The sequence below is a fragment of the Battus philenor genome, unplaced genomic scaffold (assembly GCF_028537555.1).
Source record: "Battus philenor isolate CCGP_79_NKW_IND1 unplaced genomic scaffold, ilBatPhil1.0.hap1 SCAF_6, whole genome shotgun sequence".
Taxonomy (NCBI): Eukaryota; Metazoa; Arthropoda; class Insecta; order Lepidoptera; family Papilionidae; genus Battus; species Battus philenor.
In genome coordinates, this window is record NW_027181726.1 from 7,251,846 (window position 1) to 7,277,160 (window position 25,315).

Genomic DNA, 25,315 nt, shown 5'->3' on the forward strand with positions numbered 1-25,315 from the left:
TGGTGGTACATGATATCCTAAAAGCTTGCACTACACAGTTTGCGTCTGTCACCATGAGATACGTTTCTTGTCATATTAACCTAGGAATTTCGTAGAAAGAAATTTGTTCGAAAGCCATAGACGGAAGACGCTAAAAGGAAATACAACCAATGATGTCTCTAATCTACAAAAAATCTACTGAATAATAAATATTTCTATAAACTTAGGCACTTTTTTGCATTATATTTTATCTTAAACCAGGTCAAAGTTCTTATGTAAAGAAACTTTTGTGTGCTTTCATAATTATATCGTGCTACTCCACTCGAACGCAGAGCAAAATTGCGAATTCACGGTCACGATGACAGTGAAGTGTCTGGGCTTCAGACCTTTTCGAGTGCTTTTTACGGAATGTTTGATTCCGACTACGACAGATTTTTTTAAATGTTTGAATATTAAACAAATCGCTGAGCTCGTAATGATTTGTATGTCACAGGATCGAATAAATCGTAATATTAATTAAACTATTTAAAAGCGTATTCATATATAAAAAAATTATTTACACGTTCGTATTAGCATACTTTAAGATTTTTGAAAACTTGAAAAACTAGTTACTAAAAATCTTTTTTTTACCACATTTTACTGTCTACTAATATGTCTGACTTAGAAAATTATTTGTTACACCAAAGTACATTGCCAACTATAATTAACGGAAGTATTCAATTATTTTGCTAAGTTATCAAGAGTACTTAGTGTTTAGTGTAAGACCATGTAACATTTTGATATTAGACCCTGGGAGTTTTAACAATGCTCCTCGCGAAAGTCCTCAAACTAATACACAAAAATACTTACACATAATTTGTTGTACATAGTATGTGTAAATGTCTTTTGTTAGAGGTTGTTTAAATAGTAGTACTTATCCGTGTTCTGGTTCAAGGCGACGTTTGCAAAATTATTGTGCTGATACGACATATAATCCCAGGTTCCAAAATGGTAAATGCGTGGATGTTATGCTGATTATAGCCTTTTCCTTTCGTACCTTTCATTTAACATATGCACTAACACAATATTATTACATATTTGATAATAAAAAAATTTCTTTGATTGACAAACATTATTATGTTGCAGGACCGATTTTTTATTTTCTATCAAAATTTACATTTAAATATTACCTAAGATTTTTAAAAAATTATAGACACTTCCAATAAAACCTTTTAATGCCACTTTATATTAATCTACTGTGCATGTAAATGCCCGCAGAATGTAAATGAAATTATTAAATTTTCACGAAAAGCTATATTTTTAGTATCAGATCACGGCAATCCGTGTTCGCGATGAGGAAAATTTTAAGCAAACTAAATTTACACATTTCAGTGTGAAGATTAACAACTAATGGGTTATTTATTGGTTTTCAATTTTTTTCCATCAGTTCGTTTATTTTTATTCATCTTATACTGTGTATATTTCAGGAAGAATTCAAAACATTTAGGAATAGTGCCTCGGTGCCAGAAATATGAAAGTAAATTTTAAATATAAACTAAGGTATTACGCAAGTAATATTTGCCAGGCTAAGAAAGAGGTTTTAGAAAAATTTAATTTTTTTTTAAGTTTTAGAGGTTTTAGGTTTTAGCAGCTAAAAAGATGTTTTCAGTTCATTTAAGGGTGTGTTGTGCTTACAACTTGGCTAATATCGCCTGTATAAAATGTCAATGTGTAAACGTGATTGCTGTTGAGAATTAAGTGTTATAAAAATGAATAGTTTACAGTTTTTTTTCTTACCAGGTGTTAGAAAGTGTTATTTCTTTGTTTTGAAAGTTATTAAGTGTCGAAATAACGGATTTAAATTAAACACGATCTTCTAATAGCAAAAATTTATTACTGGTCAATATTTAAATTTAAAATCATTAAAAATGTTATAGAAGGTTACAAAAATGATAGATTATTTAGAATACGTATATCGTTATTAGTAAAATTACCTTTATTATTTACATGATAGTATGAAATATTAACATGACTACCATGACTAATATCTAAGATAGTTATTCGATTAAAGGATTATTATTTATTTCTCTGATGAAGAGAGATAAAATTTGGACCCTAAAATAACTTAGTTTTATTTTAATAAAATGTGGAAGTGGAGATACTTCTAGTTTTTGCGTCACGGCTCATTAGACGCGAATACTAGCAGTTCTCAACTTCCTCTACAAAATGACGAGGGATCTATGTATAGCTCTAGAGTTTGGGCTTATGAATATTTAAAATTTCTCATTCAGAACTCTTTATATATCTACTATTATACAATATTTACAACACTTATTAAGATTAAATGTACACTTAAAAAGCTACAGATTATAAAACAGTGTTTTTACATTTAGTTATTTATCCTCTAATTTACGTGATACAATTTATAGTAATTTAAGCTAACATATTTAATAAATTACGTTGTCAGAAAAATTACCTAATTATAATTATTTTAAAATAACAAAACTGAAGGTGACATGTCTAGGGCCCACTAACATCTCGAGTTTTTGTAATGTCTTCTCTTCGCTGATTATACATCTGAAAAAGAAAAAAACTTTCTGAAAAAGGAATTAAAGTAGAGAATGAATGAAAATATTATTTGAAAACTCTACGTGCATTTGTTATAAGGTTATTTTTAAATCGATGCATTTCATTTTAGGCGATATAGTAAAAACAGGAAATGTCCTCCCAAAAAATACATCAACAAAATACGCTAAATTTTTTCTGTCAAAACATCATTCATATTCTATTAAAACATTGTTATATTTTAGGAGAAACAATACATTATAAAGAATAATAAAAGCCATTTTCACTATCTATATACCATTCAATAATTTTATGATACCTTAAAATTTATATAAGGTAAGAATTTGGTCTGAATAATTCCTTTTGTAAATAAGCTACTTATATTCTGGTTTAAGAAGAGCTAATTACTTTAATATTGTGACACAAAAGAGGTTTTTATGTTAACAATAAAAGGAATGATTACAAGTTCTTACAATTTTATGTAAATGTGCCAGATTATATAATTTCGGATTAAAAGCAGCTGAAAAGTTTCTGTACCGTTTAGAATACTTATACTACATAATTACCTGAACACTAAATAACACTCTCCTCCACCACCCTAATGAGGGCGGGCATCTGCCGCTAAAGTTGTCCTGTGACCTAAGGAACATACATACTTCACTTTTACAGATTAACTTTTGTAACAAGAAACGTTTGAGGTTAATAATATATAAGCTTCTTAATTGCCAAAAGCGACGTGAATTTCTTTAAATGTTTATTTTATTTAGTGTATAAGTGGGATGAAAATGTTGTTAATTAAAGTGCTTAAGAATGTTCATTGTATTTCAATTAATGAAAGCAATGATGAAAATAAGTACCTGAGTGGTGGGTTCGTGTTTCGCTGAAGATTTTGGGGGCTCTTCAGTAGTAGATAGCATGCGTCGAGCCAGTCGAGCAAATGTACATCTGAACTGCCGACTCATGCTACAGTATAGCACGAAATTGACGGAAGACGTGAATAGGGCTAACACGTCCATTAAGTCACCTGCCAAGAACAATAATTTTATACATAAAAGTAACGTTCATATAAAATATTGTCGAAAGAGGCTGGATACATGTCTTCTCCAACCAGTTCTATTGGGGATTGGGAGGATAAATCTATAGAGGACGCCTTATGTTCAGATGAGATTGGTCACACTTTTATTTATAATTTTCTTATAAAGTTAATGTTTGTTTTAAAACTATATGCTATTAAAGTTTTACGTCAGATTTTCTCTACTGATAATATTTTGAAGTAAATATAACGTATAGCATATTTAAAATTAATTACATAGCTTGAGTTTGAAGCAAAAGCTGCTTTGAAATATCAAAGGCCATCCACTGAAAATATCAAGTTAATACATTAAGAGGTAAAAAAGTTATTTCATAGTTCAAAGTATATTCAAGTTTTGCGGTTCATTTAGTCAGTTATCAATTTTATGTTAATAATTAAATATTGATAAATTACAAATTTCTCCAAATTACTCGTTGATTAAGGTGTCGATAATTCATTAATTATAATAAATCAATGTAATGAATATCAAATATTACATTGCTTTAAGATTATCCAAGATTTTCGCGAGAACTCTCTGCTTTCATTAGAGAAATAATTAAGTACAAATTCTTTGAAAGCTTGAACATAATTTGGAGCGGACGCTTTATGTAGAAACGTAAATTCTGAATATTCTCGATATCATGTATTTTGGTTATTACTTTAACATATAGTTATATATACATTAGAGCTTTAAGATGAAAGGTAAATAATAAGGAACTTTTGTTTTAATGATGTTTATACGGGGTGATTGGTTATGCAGATGTAAAAGCTGAAATATTTTACATTAACTATTTATTTCTATCGGAATGCGGCAGGTCATTAACTTATGGCAGAACAAAATAAGCAGGGGCATATAGTAATCAATAATTAATTTTAATGTGCAGTAATCCAAATCTTGAAAACGCTTTTTCTTACTTTATTAATATAACGTTATTTATTATTTACAAAACTATTGATTTTTGGATGGGGTCTACCATACATACATTACGGTATTGTCACTTTTAAAAAGGAGAGCTAAAAAAGCTTTTATATTTATTACTAATCATCTCTTGTAGATAACAATAAAAATATACGCAAAGTATTATAAATGTAAAATTAGAATTTATAAACTAGAACGCATGCATTGCGCATTAAGCTTACCATTTTAAACGTTACGGTCATTACCAAAACATTAATAACAATCACACAGATGTTACTCATATAAACCTCGTGCTGCCTATCACATCTAAAACTTCGTTACTAGTAAACGAACTTTGTTAGATAATTCAAATGCTAATAGTTTTAACGACAGTTGCTATTTATTGTCCGCTGTAAATATAATATGAGATATGAGACATTTAAACGAGCACCAGACATATAAAATACGAGAGGAATAGGATACATTATATTCACGATAGTGCCAGATAATGTAATAAGTTCTATATCAATACTTAAAATTCTACAATAATTGAGCATGTTTTAAAACGGCTAATAAAATGTTTTAAGCTTATTTTTTTAACACCTTTGTAGACATTCTATAGTTATAACAAGAGTACATTCTGCAGGAAACTGTGAATATTTTATGTATTTTATGCTTCCGATATACATCAATTACAAAAATTATTTACAGATAATCACTTATATTAACTTCGTGGAATAATGAAAATGGCAAATAAAATTCTAGGTCGTACGAAACCGAAAAGGAAAATATTTAAAGAAACTTGGTGGTGGAGTGCTATAGTACTAACAGCTCTGCAAGCAAAGAAGAAGACTTTTAAAGTTTGCTAATCCAGTGGGGCACAACAAGATAGAGATACTTATAAAGTACTTAAAAAGAAGGCTAAGAAGACTGTTTCCATCGCTAGAAGAGACGCCATGGGGTCACTATACGCTGCTCTCAAAAGTGTAGAAGGACATAGGGAGATATATAAACTCGCAAAAACTCGGAATAAGGCATAACAGGATCCGATAAATACAAGGACTATTAAAAGCGCAGACGGGGAGCTTTTGTTAAGGGACACGGATGTCTTGGCGGCGTTATATACTTACTATAACTGACTTCTGAATTCAACAACAATAACAGTTAATCTTCCAATGACCGAGAAAAATCTCGGCATCGTCTCAACGATATCACCTCTGGAAGTTAAATCAGCGCTAATAAACATGTGGAACAAGAAGTCCCCGGGACCGGACGTAATCCCCGTTGAAGTTTGGACGTGCCTTGGAGATAAAGGGATATATCTCCTCATCCATCTATTTCTCAAAGCCTGGGAAACTTCATGTATACAAGACACATGGAGGTTAAGCACCATCGAACCCCTCTACAAGGGCAAGGGTTGTAGATATGAATGCAACAGTTATCGCGGAATTAATTTGATGAGTCACATGATGAAGCTGTATGAGCGGGTGATCGATGCCCGGTTAAGAACAGAGAGCTCCTTAACTAAAAACCAGTACGGTTTGGCCCTGGCCTGTCAACCGTCGATCCCATGTTTGCCATAAACATAGTTGCTCAGGAATTCAGGGCCATAAACAAACCGCTCTTTATCGTTTTCTTAGACATGGAAAAAGCATTTCATGGCGTTCCTCGTACAACAATCTAGTGGAGCCTTCGTAAGAAAAATTTCCCAGAGAGGTACGTTAATATGATAGCCGACATGTACAGAAATGTGAAATCGGTTATTCGAACTGCATCGGGGCGAACGGAACCAATAGCAGTTACCGAAGGGTTACATCAAGGTTTTGTACTATGTTCGTTCCCAGTTCTGTCTGGTGATGGATGCATTCACTGAACATGCCCAAAACAAAGCACCATGGACATTTATTTAGGCAGACGATGTAGCTGTTTGTACAACATTCCGAAAAGAGTTGGAGGTAGCTCTCGGTGAATGGAAACGTCAGTTAACGGCAGGTGGCCTTCAGCTAAGTGTTGCGAAAACCCAATACATGGTGTGCATCGAATCTAATCAAATCTAATCAAATCTAAACAAATCTAACCCTCTAATCAATGATGGACAACAAGTCACCAGATGTGACGGGTACAAATATTTAGGTACCATGTTGAACAGCTCAGGAAATTTGGAGATAAATATACAACACCGAATCGCAGCTGGTTGGCTAAAGTGGCGGGAAGTAACTGGCGTTACTTGTGATCGGGGGATGCCAGAGAAGCTTAAAGGCCTTATACATAAGAGCATGATAAGACCTGTTCTGACTTCTGGGAGTGAAACATGGGCTATGACACAAAGCCATATCCGTTCAGTCCAAGTCGCCGAAATGAAGATGCTTCGGTAGATGTGCGGAGTAACGAGGCTCGATAAAATACGCAACGAGTACGTTCGCGGTAGCCTCGGGGTACGTGGCATCGCCGATAAGCTACAAGAGAGTCGGCTTAGATGGTACGGACACGTAAAGAGGAAATCTCCTGAATACATCGGGAATGTCGCTATGGATCTAAACTTTTCGGGGTCCAGAAGAAGAGGAAGATCGAAAACAAGATGGGCAGATACCATAGGGAAAGACATAACTGCCTGCAAAGTTTCCGCGAACGACGTGTCCAATCGCGCGAGGTGGAGAAAGAAGATAAGGAAAGCAGATCCCATGATAAGATGGGATTAAAAATGTTCAGGAGAGAGAGAGAAAGACTTATAATAACTTAGAAGTAAATAGTTTTATGTCAATTTTAATAAAGAGATATAAAAACAAAACAAGCCTTTAAAACAAGTTTTTTTTTTAATAAAGAGAAGGGACAAATCTACAATTTCTTATTTATAGAAAGAGCAATTAATCTCATCGAACATGTGTTTGCGAATGTTTCAATTTGGTTTCTATTACACGCGTTCCGTAAATAATATATCCGTAAATAGTTTAAGAACGTCGTACTAGATATTACAAAATTGGTCAAATATTTCACGTTAATTAAATATTTATGCTTAAATTTAAGTTCCTAGTTACTTGAAATTAAAAGAACACTTTAATAAGAATTAATGTCACTTGATATAGCTGATTCGTCCACTTAGTCATACTAATAAAAAATTACACATAGAAAGAATAAATTTGTAATTCAAGGGCTCATTAACAAATTTATCTAGAAAATATTATTAGAAAGGTTTCAATTGTTGTGGTAAAAGCAATATAGAGTTAAACTATAAGATTTAAAGTGCTGATTGGCCCGAAAGGAAACGAAGTTATGGTAAATTAAAGTTCATAAATGTGAGAATCAACCATAAGAAGTGTAATAATACACTTAACAGTACTCCTATTAAAAGCGACATGAGGTAATGACTAGGCGTAAACGCGTTTGCGTGTTTACGAACAATTTTGGCTTCTCCATACTAGTTGATGAAACTTTTATACTCACGCTAAAAATTGTATTTGTATACCTCTTTGTTTGTAAGGAATTGAATACGTACATCATTAAAAAGTAAAAAACGGTTAACAAGAAGTATATGCTCAGTAATTTTACATGACAACATTTAAAGGCGGCTTGAAATGAAAAGTAGGACTCCCGTTAATTAGGTAGAGTAGAGTAGAGTTAAAGCTTTTCGATTTTCTTCCATTTATGTGAAGATACTCATATGAGTAAAATAATTGAAGAACATTTGCATAATTTATTTGAATTTCTACCAGCTTAAATAACTAAAACAACAATGAAGTGTAGAATAATATTTCCGTTACAGAATAACAATGATAAATTTGAAATATCTTTGTTACAGATCGGGAACAAATATATTATTATTGCTTTTACGTATTTAGGTAATTAACATGAATTACTTCTATAAAATAATTATAATCAGTTTCGTATTGTGTTACATTCCTTATTTTATACAAATTATAATATCACTCAAAATAAATACCTTTAATTATTTACTCGTTCTCTAAAAGGTAAAATAGTGTATTTTCATGACTTTTCATTCCTTTAACAACAGATTTATACAAATAAATGACATTTTCGACAATATGAAATCAATAAAATAATTTCACTATTGGATATGTTTATATCTCGGATTCATTTCACGCAAGCTTTGACGTTATATACCTGCGGCTTACACTTTCACCGTTTAAAGGAGCCGTGGGATCAATGTGCTGAATTTTTTCAGAAGTCAGACCAGCCTTTGTACGTGTAGTTAATTATAATTCTTGGTAACTGAATTTTATACATTAGTGATGAAAATACCAGTACTCTATTACAAAGAGCCTGACCTAACGCTACTATAGTAAAATAATTTAAAACCCGAACTAATATTCCACGACCGATGTGTTACCAGTGATTTCTTACGGCAGTGAAACTATCCAAGTTCTAGTTGCTTAACGAGCTCTATAAGGTTAAATAAGGAATTTGAGACACGTAGATGAACTAAAGTAACCGACACAGGCCGTCAAATTGGTGAGATGAAGTGGCACTAGAGTCTAGAGTACCATAATCCATGGATTTATGGAAATATACGGAGGAGGCCAACTCTAGTTACATATAATTACATGACCTTTTGCTTCTACAACTTTCTGGAATTCATTTTAGCTTATAAAAAACACAAGGCATGCGCTTTAATGGGACGTCCCTAGTTGTGTGTTTTTTAACTTTTTTTCACTTAGATATATCATATTTGGTTGTCAGAGGAAGGTAAAGATTTCTCTAACAATCATCATCTGTATCGAAATTCTGGAAGATGTATAACTTGACTATTTAAATTTATAAGGAGCAAATACAGTCAATTAATTGCGAAACGCGTATCGAAAAATTTCAACGCAAAAACCCACTGGCATTGTTAAAGTAAATGGGTGCGTAAATTATTTTACGCAGTCAAAGCTATTAGTGGAATTAATAGGTAAATGAAAGGCCCATGTCTAAAAATGATGAACACTATTGACACAATCATGTAGAATATAAATTCCAACACTGCGTAAAATGTTGAAAAAAAAACCATTATGTGAATTCTACGTTCTCATTTCATTTTTTTTCATTCAAATACAAATAAAAGATCTTACCTGTACCTTTTACATAAGAACTTTAATGACGCAACCCTTTTCGCAAAATCGTTACATTTTAGGTATTATAAAATTGCTTAGTAAATCTTTTTAGCTTACGAAAAGGTACTCTACCTTAAAATATCTTTGGCGTATTTAACTTTGGTATGTGATATAACTTATACGTATGTGATATAACTCATACGTATACATATGTGTATGTATTTATATTTCGTTTATATTATATATATCGACGAGATCGCGTTGTAAAATCACCTGATTGTTAATAATTGTCGAGAAATAAATAACAATTCCTCAGCGCCACATAATTGTCAGAGCGTACGGATATCCCAGAACTAAACGCTGAATACGAAACTATGTTTTACTTTAAATAATAGCATTAATATAGTATAACAGTATAATATGAGCACTGGCTTGTGATTTTTAAAAATGCACTGATTCTTCTAATGATATTTTATATGTGTATACGGTGTGATATATTTTCCCTATAAAATATTATGTATATACGTATCAAATTATCTTATTACGGCTTATTAGTATAAGTCTGTTTCAATATCGTTAAAGAATTATTTACTTTGATCTGTAATTAGAAAATGAGGACTATTTTCGAAACAACGATTGTACAAGGACAGGGGAATGAAACGAACGGCTCCAGTTACCTATTAGTCTTTCTGAATAACAAATTAAATATAGTTTAATTTGTTGATAATTAAATGTCGTATTAGTCTCACTATAAACATACATTAAAATGATAAATTTTAATGTATATATAGGTGAACTTTCAGCAACCGAAAAAAATCGATAAAGCCTTAATGTTTTTATTATTTTAAGAAATGATAATACTATATGTGATGTATTATTATTTAAGGAAGAATTGTTTACGCATTTTTATTTTATTATCCACTTTGGATTTACTATCACTTCAAATCCTTAACACTGTAATATGAAATACATGGGAGTTGTTATAAAAGCGTAAACCATTGCAAAGATGAGGTACAAATTTTATGGTGCCTTGGGAAAAATACCTAACAAAAGATATATTGTAGAATACTCACCGAACATGCCGTAGCAGCTTTTGAAAAAATCAGGTGCCAGAGCACTAGCGAGACCCAAAAGACCTTGCGGCACCTCGGTGGAGAGGAAAAGACCAAGAACTGCTAGCAACATACGCGTGGTGCGATCCGTCCGACTAGAACGTCGCATGGCGCATGAATCTTCCGCAAGACATTGTTTCTCCGCCTAAAAATTTAAATTACAAGTTATAATTAAATTAACAAACGTTTTTCACAATAGAATCAGTTTTACATACATTATGTACAAGCACGGATCTGTTTTGTTATTTCTGTATGTAAATTAAGTTTAATATTGGCATTAAAACCGATTAAGTTTGATATATTCGACGTGTCAAATCAGATGATAAAAAAACAAAATATATACATTAATACGAGTATAAAAAAAATGTTTTTCTTGTGACTATTACAGACAAATTTCGATGATATTGCAGTCCGTACACAATAAAATATTAAAAAATTAAAAATACATTTGACAATTATAGTGAAAATAAAGCTGATTGTAGTACCAAAGTATTGACTCATTTGAAAAAAGGCCATGAATTATGTTTAAAGAAAAGAAATCAGCAGGAAAATGGGTATTAAAGGAATAAGCCCCAATAATCCCCACTAAATTAAAAACAAAATAACCGTTATGTCAGTTTCTTCATCTCAACTCATAAATATTTACTGCCAAAATTCAATTTACATGTACTCAAACGATTCAAAGTAAGTCAGACAACGTTCTTTTAAATAACATAAAATGAAGCTTAATATGAGTAGATCGTAAATAAAAAACCCGTTTTCTTAGCTTTTACGTACTTCAATAGCCAAGGTTTAACCCAGCGAATCCTCTAATCTTAATTCCTAAAAAAGGCTTTTCAGGATAATTCGTACAAATGGAGTCAATTCATTACGATACCGGATTAAAGAAGTAAGGAATACTTACATCATTGGGCCCAACTATTGATCGCTTAAGAAGCTTTTGTCTTCTTCTCTCGGTTGTAGTCAACTTTGAGATTAAACATGTACTTAAAATTGACAATGCGATACTGGGGACTAATTTCAATATAACACTATATATCCACATAATTGCTGTTACTAATTCTTTGTTCTTTGACATTTCTAGCACGTATACAGTTCTATTGTGTGGTAACAATAGGTCTTCAGCGAATTCTGAATTATTATGAGGCGTAACTTCTCTTGACACAATGTTCATGGCAAAGTATATAGGAAGACATAAAAATGGGCACATCATATAGGCGCTCACTATAGCAATTGTAGTGTTCTGTTTACTGCACCATGTTCGATTTTTTTGTGGAAATCCTATAGCTATGTAACGCCAAACTGCGAGAGTTACAGCCAGCCAGATAGAAATTGTATGAAACGTTTGGCTGAATATCGAATGGAAATACACGAAAACGGCCCATGAGTACGTGTTTTTATTTATTTCAGGACCAATTTTAATATTCATATGAAGAGCGTATGGGATGTATTCTAACATCACGAGGAGATCAGCCACAGCCAGTCCAGTCAGTATGGAATTAGTAGGGCTTATCATCTCTCGGCGACTTAGTACGGCAATGTTGATGGAATTGGTTGCGGAGCCGATGATGCATATTACAATTGCAATATAGCCATGTAAGCGACTGTAAGCTTTGTTAAATTCTATGGCACCGGGCACACAGAAGGTATCGGTCGTGTTAGCCATAGTGGCTCATCACGCCATACTTCTTCACATCTTGTAATACACATAGGATGGCGGTTTGCGCAGCTTTTCTAAAGCCATGTGTTGTTTCATTGCCCAACATCAATTTTATCTGTAACAAAATATCATTAAAAAATAAAACTGCAACCTCTGTTATAATATGTAAGTATAAGTATATACATCTAATATATAATTAATCGACGAAAACAATGTCTTACTTGTAATCAGAATCAATAAGCACGTTTCTGATACACGAGTGCTTAATCAAATATTACAAATATCTTGTGACACAAATTATTTTTTTTTAAAATGAATAATAGAAAGGTCTTTGATTTAACCATTGTAATAATGTCATACTTGTATTCGGTTTATTCTAAAATATTAATATTTTACATACTTCCTTATTTCAATTCTTAATATCTCTACTGCAAAATGTTTGATGAAAAAAAAAATTATAAACGCAATAAACACATACAATAGATAAACATTTTGCAAATTACCTAATTTATCTTAAAAATACAATAACTTGTAGCACAAGTAAGAACTTTTTTACCATTCTACTGAAAATATATGTCACCGTCCATCAAAACAACAGCTTTATGCTATACTTAACTTAATCTTGATATGATATAGCTAGTAGCTGGTTCTCAAATATCCACAATTATGATCTTTTATTGAAACATGCTTGTTGGCATTGTTTTCCTGGTAATCTACAAACCTTTGGTCTTTCATTGTGTACACACACAAACTCTATTGTTATCGTAAAATATAACCCTGGATCAACCTTCATCTGTCCATTATATTTTGCTCTCGAGTAAACCGTAACCTAGCAACTCGCTGTTCTCTTGAAAGTTTGAGGCCATTTGTTGGCCTATTATTTCACAAAGTTGTAAAACCATGTCAAAGCTCACATTGTTGTGGCGAGTTTCTTGAAAGCTGTGATGGACTTAGTGGGTGTAAGATATCGATTCCTCGTGAATATGCTAACAATCAATCGTTTCATATTATATTGTGTCTTAAAATCAGTGATGTTCTCTTTGAATCGTCGCTAAAAATAATGATACCGTTCTAGTTATTAATAATCTTTGCATAATCAATCAGCTATAAAGAGCTAGAAAGAGAGCACCGTGATTTATTTATTAACAGCACCTTTTAAAACAAAACGTCAAAAAGTCCTTATCCCTTTTTTAATTTCGAATTCTTATTTCAATAACTTGTTGAATTGAAAGTTCTTTGTAGTGATTTCGATCAAGTGAACTTTTTGTTCTTTGAAGTTACTACTTGTTTGCTTTGCTTTTTTGTTTGCAGAAAGCGCTTTGCCAAAATCTCGTTTTAAATTAATAAATTTGGGGACACTACCGGGAACTCGCTTCTGCCAAATTATTATCAGATGGGAAGTCCACCAGCTCTTCTAGATCGAGGGCCCCCAAGAAAGGACTTTTTAACAATCGGCCTCTAGGGTTCCCGAAATGGGTGAACCTTGACTTGGTTGGTTGTCTTTAATTAGCCACCATAACTACCTCAGACACTAAACTAAAGCTTTAACACTGAAGAAAGAGTGGCGTTAGGAACACTAAAAACCTGCGATAAGAATCAACGGTACGTGACGGTTTCTCCTGTATATTAGCGGCAATTCTTACTGGCGAAGATGACGCGGTTTCATAAAGCTATTGGCGATTTGCATATAATTTGATTTCAATTATTGTCACTGTCTCATCCCCAGCATGAAAAACGTGTTGGTCTCAATGCGGGTGACGTTTAAATGCCGAAGGGATTACTCCTTGGGTGAAAAGATAAACATAAATAAAAATGTAGTTCAAGAGACATCGCCAATTCTATGTAGTTCGTTATTTTCAAATCTTTTAAATGATAAAAAATTTAAATTATGATTTAAAATTGGCCTTTATTTTTGTAAAATAAATAAGCTGTTAACATTGTTTTTACGATTCGAAAAACATGTTATAAAACACGTAAAGATAATTCAACGTATAAAAAATCAAATATATATCAAAAGTTACTTTTGTGACGTGTAGTTAATAAAAAGAAAGACCTACGACGAAACATTACACAATTCCAAACGATAAATTTCGTTAGTGAATGGTTCTCTTTAAACGACTTAGTAGATATTTAATTATTATGAATGTCAGCTATAATTTTATTGCGTATAAACAATATAATAGGAACTCTGTCCTGCCCATTACATCAAAAAATCCACACAAATTACATCAAAAAATATGAAGAGGATCGTCTACATGTAATTTAACGCGAATAAAAATTAGATTTCTTTAATCTACTGCGAAGATAAACTGTCTTGTGTTCAAGACATCTTATAATAGCATCAAGGTCTTTTAACAATGACGGTTGGTTTTATGTACAAAAATATGTTTTGAGGATCAAACGACTGTCATGTCAGTTTCAGTATTCCATGTTGTTTGAAAGTATGTTTTTGTGATGAAAATTAAAAGCACATATTCCTAGCAATTATATTGGAGTATATTATGCTACCAAGGTTTAATTTGGACAGAATCTATTATTTGTGTTGCCGATTATTAGATATTATACTTAGTGACTGCTCACTAAGTATAATAGCGGCAGAGGACTGAGACTTACGATCGCTGATCGCGGGTTTGATTCCAATACATCACGTTACAATCTTACATAATTCATTAATTATATAGAGGACAATTTTCCAGTGGAAACACTGCGAACGTCAACCCGCCTGCCAAGCGTGGTGATTATGACATATCCACCCATAAATATCTTTGGAGAGGACTATGCCTTGCAGCGAGTATCTATGGACTGAAAACAAACAGTTTAATATCTAATACCATGAAGTGACTGGTAGAGTTGACAGTCATTTATTGTTTAACAAGATCTCGCCCTTTAACACAAGATTTTTTATAGAAGCTTAGTTATTTCACCAACTTACTGGTGTAAAGAGTTACTGTGTAAGGTAAAACGAGAAACTTTGCACTGTGTGTTTAACAGCTTGAAATTTAAACTCTTTAATATATTATTTCATCAAAGCAAGTATGCCCAACAAAGATCGATACTTGGACCTGTATTGTATAGTACAATATCTAAACATACGATCTATCAATTTCAGACAACTAAACAGTCGCCGCCTATGCCGATGATATTGCTTTTCTGGCAGTGAATAGTGGTGCTAAGTAAGCATGTGAAAAAATGAAAAGCATTCGGGATAATACCTAAACCAAATACGTAGAAAACAAATATCATAACTTTAACGTAAAGTAAAGAAAATTGTCCTTTTTTCGATAAGTAATAATATAAAGTAAATGCGTATAATACCTCGGTTTCCAACTAAGAAATTAAGTGAACCACAATTTCAGAAGGCTATTTTGGCTTATCGGTAGGAATTCCTTGCTTTGTGGACATCACCCTTAAAACTCATATGGACGGACACACGGCATTCACATTCGGAGAGTGCCAGCAAAAGCAATGTTGCGTACATGCAAAAGGTTGAAAATAACATCCCCAGAAATATTACAAACGCTCCGTGTAACAATATATATGAGAACTGAAATACTTGAACATATCAACAGTATGAGTTAATACCAAGCGCATATAAAAACAACGTATCTGACTTCGTCCTCGTCATCCCATTCAGCCAGCTTTTCGATTATAACTAACCAATGTGGTTAAAAGAATAAGGAGAAACTACGTCCCTTGATAAGACAGCGAGTCGTTGGTCTTCTCCTCTATCAAAACCTACTGTAAACTAACACATGTGATAATAGATTTGCGACTGATTGCAGATAAAGAATAACAGGAAAAATTTTCAAGTTATTACGTTAAATATATAAATATTAAAAATTTATCAACCATAGTATAATTTAAAACAGAACTTATTAGCAACTGATGTTTAGATTTGTGATATTATTAAGCTCCATAGTTTCATCTTGCTGATCTATAACTGAGAGTTTCTTCAAAGGGGAACTACCACCAGTCTACCTGTAAATAAACCGCCTATTTATCACTCGTTACCTATAACACGGTAGAAGATTCGTTTACGGAGGCGGAGGAGCCCTTAGATATAAACAAAAAAATCGTAATTATTTTTTTTTATTTTTTTTTTACAATCACCTTTCACAGTAAACCCGCCAAAAGTAATACAAATTACCGTTGACGTTTAATAACTTTCTAAAAAGATATTATTAAAGCATATTTGAGTACGATTTACAGTTATCATAAAAACGTAACATTAGATTTCTAATCATCGGTTCTTTTCTCATTTAGACATACGAGCATTCAGACTACTTACATACATAGGTATATCTAAGGATGAATTGCTTCATTTTTTCTGTGATTCATAAAAGTGTGTACTTAAATAAAAAAGAACTGTTGTGTCTTGACTAGGTTTTCTACTTTTAGTCAAACGAAACTGACGGGCTTAGAATTAACTGTAATGGAACGTGTAAATTCTGGCTCTATCGGAGTATATTCGTTAAAATGTTAAAGACCCAAGGTTTTCTTATTGGATAAGGAAAAACATAAATTAAAACTAAGAGAAAGACCTTGCTTCATATTTTATTTATTATTCTTAATCCTGACAAATAGTGTATAATTATAATGATATATGAGGGCGCAATTGATAGAAGATAAAAATTAACATATATGCTTCTTACTTATTTCAAATATTATCAAAATTTATGATATTAAATAAAACTTGATATTGCTGAAAGTAAACATACATTTACTTAAAGATTAATATTTATAATTTAATTTTCCATCGCAACATCTGAACTGGAAACTAAAAATGTAACGCGATACACGATATATTTATTTTAAAATTTGTTTTTCTAATATCGTATCTTTTATTCATTAGTCAATAAGGTTCAGCTTTCATTTTAAAAATAAAATTATTTATTTCGGCTTTTATCATTACGGTACTAGATCGCAGGTTTTAAAAAAAACATTATTACTATTCAAATTTAGTATACCAGATCTCTTAAAAACAATTACATTTGAAATAAACTATAAGAAAGACGATAAGAATCTATAACATTTGAATTGCGTAGTTAACGTTTTACGTTTGAAAGTTTCGTCTTTTGTTATCAGTAAGCAATTATTTAGTCGCCAAATGAATTCAAAACCATAAAGATTTAATTATTTCGCGATATCGAAGAGGAACGTACTGTAAAGGTGGCTACTGTAGATAAGACGAGCTATTTGCAACTTGTCAGGCTACTAAGGAGTTAAACGAAACATGTTAGACACTTTAGGTTAATTTTATTTATGAAATAAACTTTGTCGACGATAAAAATATATGTCGTTTTTTTATTACACCAACATAAAGTCTACGATGGAATGACTACTCATTCATTTAACATTAATATATCCGAAACAGATACTGCACCTAACCTATTAGCTATTAGTTGTTAAAATTAATATCTAACCTTTTATTAATTTATATTTTTGTTACGGGGCTATCCGTTGGCATTTTACTGTAACCGATCAATGACGAATCTTGTAATTAGGACGAGGAGAAAATATTTTGCAAATCATAGACATAAAGTTGTAATAAAATCCCTTTCGCGGTTCTATTAGTATCTGGCTAGTTTTAATTATATTAAAAAGGTTACTTTTATAAAAAGAAACACGTTAATGTTTAATAATGTTACACGTTAATTTTTGAAATATTTTTCAGTTGTTTTTCTTTCTGTCAAAATAATAAACCTAATGAATAAATTTGATACATTTTTTAAAATTTTACTTCGAAAAGCTAAATATGTGAGTTTTGCAGACTTTTTATATTATCAACTATAGGAGCAAACAGATAATCTATGCGTTAATAAATCGGAAATTTTATTGACGAAAATTTACTTCCTTTTGTAAGCTCTGTTACGGACAAAATGAACGCCATTTCGAAAATGTCGTTTAAATTCGGCAAATCAGTAGTAGCCACGTAACTAGGGAATTTAAAATTGATCACAAAACTGTTTTCATGCATTTGATAATATCGGGGTATACAAGAAGATCGATATTTGGATATTACGGGAGCTCACTGAAAGAGACTTAATATGCCGTGTACTTATTTGTGATTCTTTATTGAAACGTAATGAAACCAAACCGTTTTTGAAGAGATTGATATCTAGTGATGAAATGTGACTCACGTACGATAGAAGCGTGCCGAAGAAAAAGAGCGTGGTCACGGATCGGTCAGGATTACAGACTGTAGCATAACTTCGCTAGTGTGTGCTGTGTATGTTGTAGGATTAAAAGGTTATTGTTTACTATGATGTTTAAATGTCAAAACGAACCATCGAATTATTTTTTCTTATAAAGAACTGATGAAATTATTGCAATTATTAAAAAAAAAAACGGCCAAAATTAACGCTAAACCATACGAATTTTTAGCGACTCAGCAAAAACAAAAAGAGTTTGAGTGGAAGCTGATAATGCATCAGCCATAGAGCCTTTGTACAGTTAAATTTCCAACTGTTACATTCTCTTCAGATTTCTTTAGGCAATGTCAGATTTACATCAAAAGAGGACTGCCAAAACAACTTATCGCGTTTTTTTTAACATAAGCTCCAAAATTCTAATCATAATATTTTCTACAAGAAAGTAAAAATTTATCGAATAAAGTAGAGATAATAAACTGTAGCTAAATACAAACAAATCTTGGAAATAAATACATTTAAAAAACTTTTAACTTAAACAGTTTTTGATATCCATATTGTGGTAGTTATGGAAAAATATGTACCTAGTCCGCCATATTGGAACGGCGTCCATCTTGAATTTTAAATTTTGACATAATCATAGTGTTTTACTAGTGCAGCCCTTTCATTTGATACCCATATTGAGGGGGTTAAGGAAAAATATGTAATCCGCCATTTTGTATCGGCGGCCATCTTAGATTTATAATGTTATTGATTTTATTATATTGTATTGTCATCTAAAATTAATGTGTGTAATTAATAAGTAATTTAATGTATGTACCAAATTTCAGATCAATCTGACAACGGGAAGGTGCTTAAATTTCAATTTCTATTTTTGACCCAAATAAATAAACAAATAAATTCCGTACGGGTCGAACTAAATAAAACCGTTTAAAAATATGACTTGAATATTCGTATAAAATGTGGAGAAAGTTTTCCCCCACCTTTTAACACCCGCAGGATTTCTTAACTCACTACGCCTTCCGGCATTGATAATCATCAAAAAGTGTTACCGCGAATTTTGGATTGTACGGAGTCCTGTGGCATTTATCTAACACAATAAATTACTTTGATAATTTGCTAACAAAAGGTGTTATAGGATTATTTAGTTGTTTATGCTGTGGCCGCGTGACGCGATATGGTTTTCTTATCAACTTTGTCAAAAATTATAAAATTTACTGTATGAATATAAATGCTTAAAATAAAATGCTGTTAACAAGGAAAATGTTCACATATATCCCTTCATACAAAAATCATGCTTACCATATACGGCATAAAGTAAAAATAAAAAAAAACCTATAGAATAAAAACCGCACGATGCTTAAAAAGAAGATAGTTGATAATTATAATAAGATAAATGATATTTTTTATTTTTAATCAAATCTCTCTATCCCAATTATGGATATGAAATATGAATCACAAAAATATAAAACAAACTTCAATATTAATACGTACGTATGTACTATATAACGACAGTGTCATATGTATTTGACCTTTTCATTTATCAGCCTATGTGTATATAATCACATGGAACCATGTTTATCAATAGACATAATGCAAGATATGTATAAGTATTATCTGTAGTCAAATATTAACTATTCTATCTAGCCGTATCTGTTGGGATTTAGTTTATCCTGTTTATCTTTCTTTCTTAACACACGATAAGTGTTCATGTTATAAGTTTTTCAATTAGAAATTCCCTTCTCCCTGCGGCTTTTGTTTTATAGGCCTTTGAACTTTTTTGAACGTAATAACACAAAGTTGAAATGAAAGAGAAAATTCAGCAGATAAAAAAATCATTGTTTAAGTGTTATTGACATCCTTATTATTTATTTTTCGTTTATGATATTATTCGTTTGGTAATATGTATTCGTTTATGCTTTTTATTTTTTTATCCTTTATTTTGTGGTTTGTAGTAATCGAGAGTATAGAAATAATCGTTAAAGGTCCTTGATGTCCTCCTAAAATCAAATGACCTTGTTAAGATTGTCGAAAGACACCTGATGCAGGGTGCTTCCAAGCAGTACTCTTAAAGAAATTTATGGGGGGAGTCTATGACCTAAAGTGGATATGATGATGATAATGTTGATTATTGTTATTTGCGATTTCCTAGCATATAGCAAGCAAGCTAGCACTTTCAACGACTAATTTAAATGCTGATTTTATGTAGTAAATGGCTTCCCAGTTTCCTTCAACTCTAAAATCTGAAAATAAAACTTCCACTGTTTAATTATCTCTTACACTTGTTTTTAGATTCAGTTTCCTTTGAATGATTAATGTCCGTGTCCTTTTACTTTTCCATTTTTATCAAAAATCTTATGATTGTACATAACATTTAAAAAAAAATATTTTCGAAAAATCAGCTCAATGGAACCAAGTTTACTGCAGCGTGTGGCGCAAAACACAAGGCTCAGTTTTGAACATGATGTTATAGTCTTCAAAAAATTAGATCTATTCTATCGTTCGATGCTTTTATTTAATATGTGTCAAATAATACATTTATTATTTAAGTTTGAAAACATAAACCTCCGACTAGATACTCTGTACATCACCTGCCACTTTGCTATCCTTTTGAAATTTTAATAGGTAGATCTGTTTTAATGTTTACAAATATAAGAAAATTTACACAAATATTTCTCAAAGTTTGATACTATGAACTAGCTTCCATATTAATATAATTGTACATGACTCTCTCGCTATTACTTCAACAATACCAATTTATTTTAAAAGGTTAATTAAATGATCCACACCGTTTATTCTATACAGCATTCATAATATTGGTTTATGAAATGGATGGTCGAAAAGGTATCAATTAAAATGTTTTAACTCATGATCATATAAAAATAATTTCTTTTTCCTTTTTCGTTCCAGTATCGCCGTTTCACATTGCAAACTCTTGTTTTTAATTTAAAATACTATTACTAAAAAGACGTCTGCACATTTACTAAAAGATTATTAATTGTAAATTAAATTACTTTTTATTATTTAATACGGCTATAAATATAAGAAAAGTTCCATCTTAAATTGTTATTGAATTAAGATTATGACGAAAATTATAGAGAAATGGTTATAATTTGATATGAAGATATGTAATTTCTTGAATACATAAGCTTTACAAAGTGAAGACACAACAGCTAAAGTCCATTATCCCCTCATGATAAAAAGCCTGTACACAACAGAGGTCGTATGTGTGGCGCTAATGGACTGTCACCGTAAGTAACCAAATATTATTTGTCTCACCGAACATTGTGCTTAACTTATTAACTATATATATTTTAAGTACTTATTATAACGTGTTTATAAATATTTGATGTACGTGATGACAAAAATAGAATTATTGAAAAATAAACAAAAATAGCTAATGGCAGGCGACTTTGTTAAGTTCGCCAGAAGATCAGATGCAGCCTGTTTTCAACAGGCCTTATTGAAAATCTGTAAAGAAAGCCGATAATGATCACGATTGCTAACAAATTCACGCTACCTAAAAAATCGAACATGTGTTCTTAGTGTCCAAAAATCCTTTAAAAATCGGACAAAGTAAGACATTGTTTCTTTCGACCATTAGTACTCGTAAATTACGTGTACCGATGTTAAGAAAAACATCGTAAAGAAAGCTACATTACCTTAGCAAAATTGGAAAAATATGTTAATAACATGTGAGGTCTACTAGTCCGTAACGAACCCGCATGGCCGGCTGTGCCTTAGTACCGTCATACACATTTTGGCCTGTTCCCTGTGCTGAAAAGTAAACAGATTGTAATATTGTTATTACGCCATTATACATCTTAATCTCGTACGTGTTTTTTGCAGACAAATATGGAGACGTCACAAGCCTTTATGAACTCAATCTATAATATACTTCATACCGTTACACACTTATTGGACAGCTACAAATTTAAGTGCTATTTTCAAAATCTATAATATATCGATACATATCAAAGAAAATCATTTTAAAGGTTATGTAACTTTATAACAAATCACCGAAATATTTATTTTTTAAATAACGAAATCAGTAAAACTTTACAAACAGAACAATTTATATAATATAACAGAGCGTCTAGCTCCCAGTAAATTAAAATAATTTTAACAAAGCCCTTTAGGATACAAATGTCAAATACAAAAGCTAAACTCATTTCATTTTAACTTCAAATACTAAACAAACCCATGACCAGCATACCTCTCGACAAAGTTTTCGGAAGGGACATGTCATCAAGTCTCTTTTTCATTCCATTTCGTATTTTTTATGTCAAATGGGAGCGACAGGAAGTAAAATAAATAGAATTGAAACACAAAAAATGCTTAAAGACTATTTATAAGCTTAACTTAAGCTCTTTATTATATAAAAATCGTATCATCCCGCACCTTCGCTTTTTAAATTTAACCACGCAATCAAAAAAAAAACCTTTTAAATAATGTCAGTAGCCAAAGAGAACTCTATCCTTGTTTCCTATGTGTAAACAAGTTAAAAGTCTAATATTTTTGAAATGATATATTTAATGTATTGAAAGGTTTTTGAACATAAATTCATATCTATGTATATCTGATGCCATAGATCGACATTTCAAAACAAATATTTGTCAACTCGAGTCCAACATAATACACAATTTTTGTTCATGAAACACAACCGCAACACTACCGCTGCTGCCAGATATGGGCTATCTTTGTTTTAAAGTACCATCTTCATTTAACGGTCCGCATACTCGGGCACGGAATAGATAATTAATGCTAGTGATAAAAAAAATATTTTTGGGATAAGGACTAGAATTCTGATTTACTCATTAATTTGTCTGTGTCAATATTACCGTACAAATATGAATAGGACTGTAAAAGTGAATCACAATGGACTGCTACTAAAGCAGTTTATTGACCAATAAACACCGCACGACTTCATTAAGAATAGTAGTCAGGATCTAGTGGTAAAATAGCTAATATGTACGACTAGCTATATAGGTATAAATAAAAAAAACTTTTTCAGAAAAACGAGATGAACTTCAAAACTTGGTATCGTCAAAAAACCTCGGATTAGACGTTGGAAATATATAACACTCACAAACGACATACACATACAAAAATTTAGTTTGCAGAAATCAAAAAAACCTTAAAACTTTAGACACATCTAGATGCATAGACTTAAATTTCAAGACTGCATGACAATACAAATCCTGTGACGTAAACTTTAAAATACCAAATTAGAAGGTAAGTAATAAGTCCGAGCACAGACCAAACTTTAAAAATATGAAAATCTGAAACAGCTTCATTTGCATATTTGTTAAGGTTCCTTACTTTTCAAATAAAAAGTAAGGCGTAATAAATAAAATGTTTTTAAAAGAAAGAAAAATAATGAGCTACCAATTTAATAAAACTTTTTCATTATTCAAATTAGGTGTTACGGCTATTTATGATTTATATTTCATACTGCACATTTTTTTTTGTTATTATTGAGTATAGATAACTTTTGTAGATTATTAGTATATACGTATTATAATAATAAAAAGACCATATTCCATACTGATTGGGATGACGAGAAATTGTCTTACATTTTAACATGCAGAATTAAATCCGAATGATTTTTATAATTTTTACCGCGTTATCTTTTATAATCTTCAAATGAAAAATATTTTTAGGTGGTTAAAATCGTAGCTATTAGGCTAATCTCGAGTAAAGTGGGAGATCAGCGTGAGTATTTATACAGATTTTTATTTTATTACTAAAACGTTGCACATTAACACATAAGTGCGTAAATTAATTGGATTAATTAATACTCATTTAGAAATATTTAATAACATATACATTGTTCATGAATTAAGGTATCAAATCTTTAGATTCTGATACTATTTTTTAGATACAAATGCAGAACGAAATTATTTAATTTAGCCGTGAACACAAATTTGCTTAACAACTTTACAAGAAAAATTAGAATTTTAACTCACCTTCCGCCCATAGATGTGAAGTATGATTTACTTTGTGATATTTTTATCGTGACGGGTTGGAACTGTTTAAACAGGATTTAATGTCAGTTCCACTTTTGAAAGAGAAATGAATGAAAACGACTGTACGATTGTTCAAGGCGGCTAACGGAAGCGTGCAATACCTCTGCCGGTCGCGAGTATACTGTTTATGCGGCGGTAGCGCTTATGTAGAAACCCATTATTTTCATACAGACATGAAACTATAATAACAAAATAAAATTAAATATATTTAAAACACTTTTCATTTCATTAGTTTCATGGAATTGAAGGAACATTGAAATCACATTACACGAAATTTTACAAAATCAATATTTATATGTTAACATAAATTAATGATTTTATATGATTAAAAACATCATTTTGCACTTCGGATTGTTTTTTATTTACAGAAAACTGTAAAAATTGAATTTTTATATCATGTTTATTTATTATTTTATGATATAAGCAACCAAGTAACTCGAATATTACATCTAAACCATCATAATAAAATTATAGTAGAAATTAAAAAGCGCGGGATTTATAATGTTTTGGTAATATTTTATTGGTGCACACGACATATGCGTCAGACGAGAATAATTTATAGATGAACTTCGGGAGTGCTAATATTATACTCTTCTAAAAATACTACTTCTAAAAACTATTCGTTTCTTTTATTCCATCCGACATGCTTACGAAAACATGATATTTTTTACTTAACATTTTATTTATAAAATCTGTATATTGTCCCAAGTTTACGCATTTACCTGACAACTGAGAAAACCTTACAACGGTTATAGCCGTTATTGCACTTACTATTACTGTCAGGTATCAAGCTCTCAGGTATAAGCTCAAGAGATATCTGCCAA

The 25,315-nt window shown here is 31.4% G+C and overlaps 1 protein-coding gene across 3 annotated transcripts; it reads right to left on the bottom strand.

Annotated features, from left to right (window-relative positions):
* Window positions 1-1,919: 1,919 nt before the first annotated feature.
* LOC137930164 (G-protein coupled receptor dmsr-1-like) lies at window positions 1,920-24,593 on the bottom strand. 3 transcript variants are annotated; one of them, XM_068773307.1, is made up of 7 exons: window positions 24,432-24,593; window positions 22,125-22,239; window positions 11,558-12,428; window positions 10,615-10,798; window positions 3,381-3,547; window positions 3,090-3,162; window positions 1,920-2,535 (listed from the first exon to the last, which is right to left on the bottom strand). In XM_068773307.1, exons 3-6 carry the CDS (start codon window positions 12,317-12,319, stop codon window positions 3,145-3,147), a joined length of 1,131 nt encoding a protein of 376 aa, XP_068629408.1. In that variant the 5' UTR covers window positions 12,320-12,428; window positions 22,125-22,239; window positions 24,432-24,593; the 3' UTR covers window positions 1,920-2,535; window positions 3,090-3,144. The 3 variants fall into 3 exon arrangements, with proteins under 3 accessions (XP_068629408.1, XP_068629409.1, XP_068629410.1); XM_068773308.1 differs by lacking the exon at window positions 22,125-22,239; XM_068773309.1 differs by lacking the exons at window positions 22,125-22,239; window positions 24,432-24,593 and adding an exon at window positions 14,927-14,981.
* Between the last annotated feature and the right edge of the window lie 722 nt (window positions 24,594-25,315).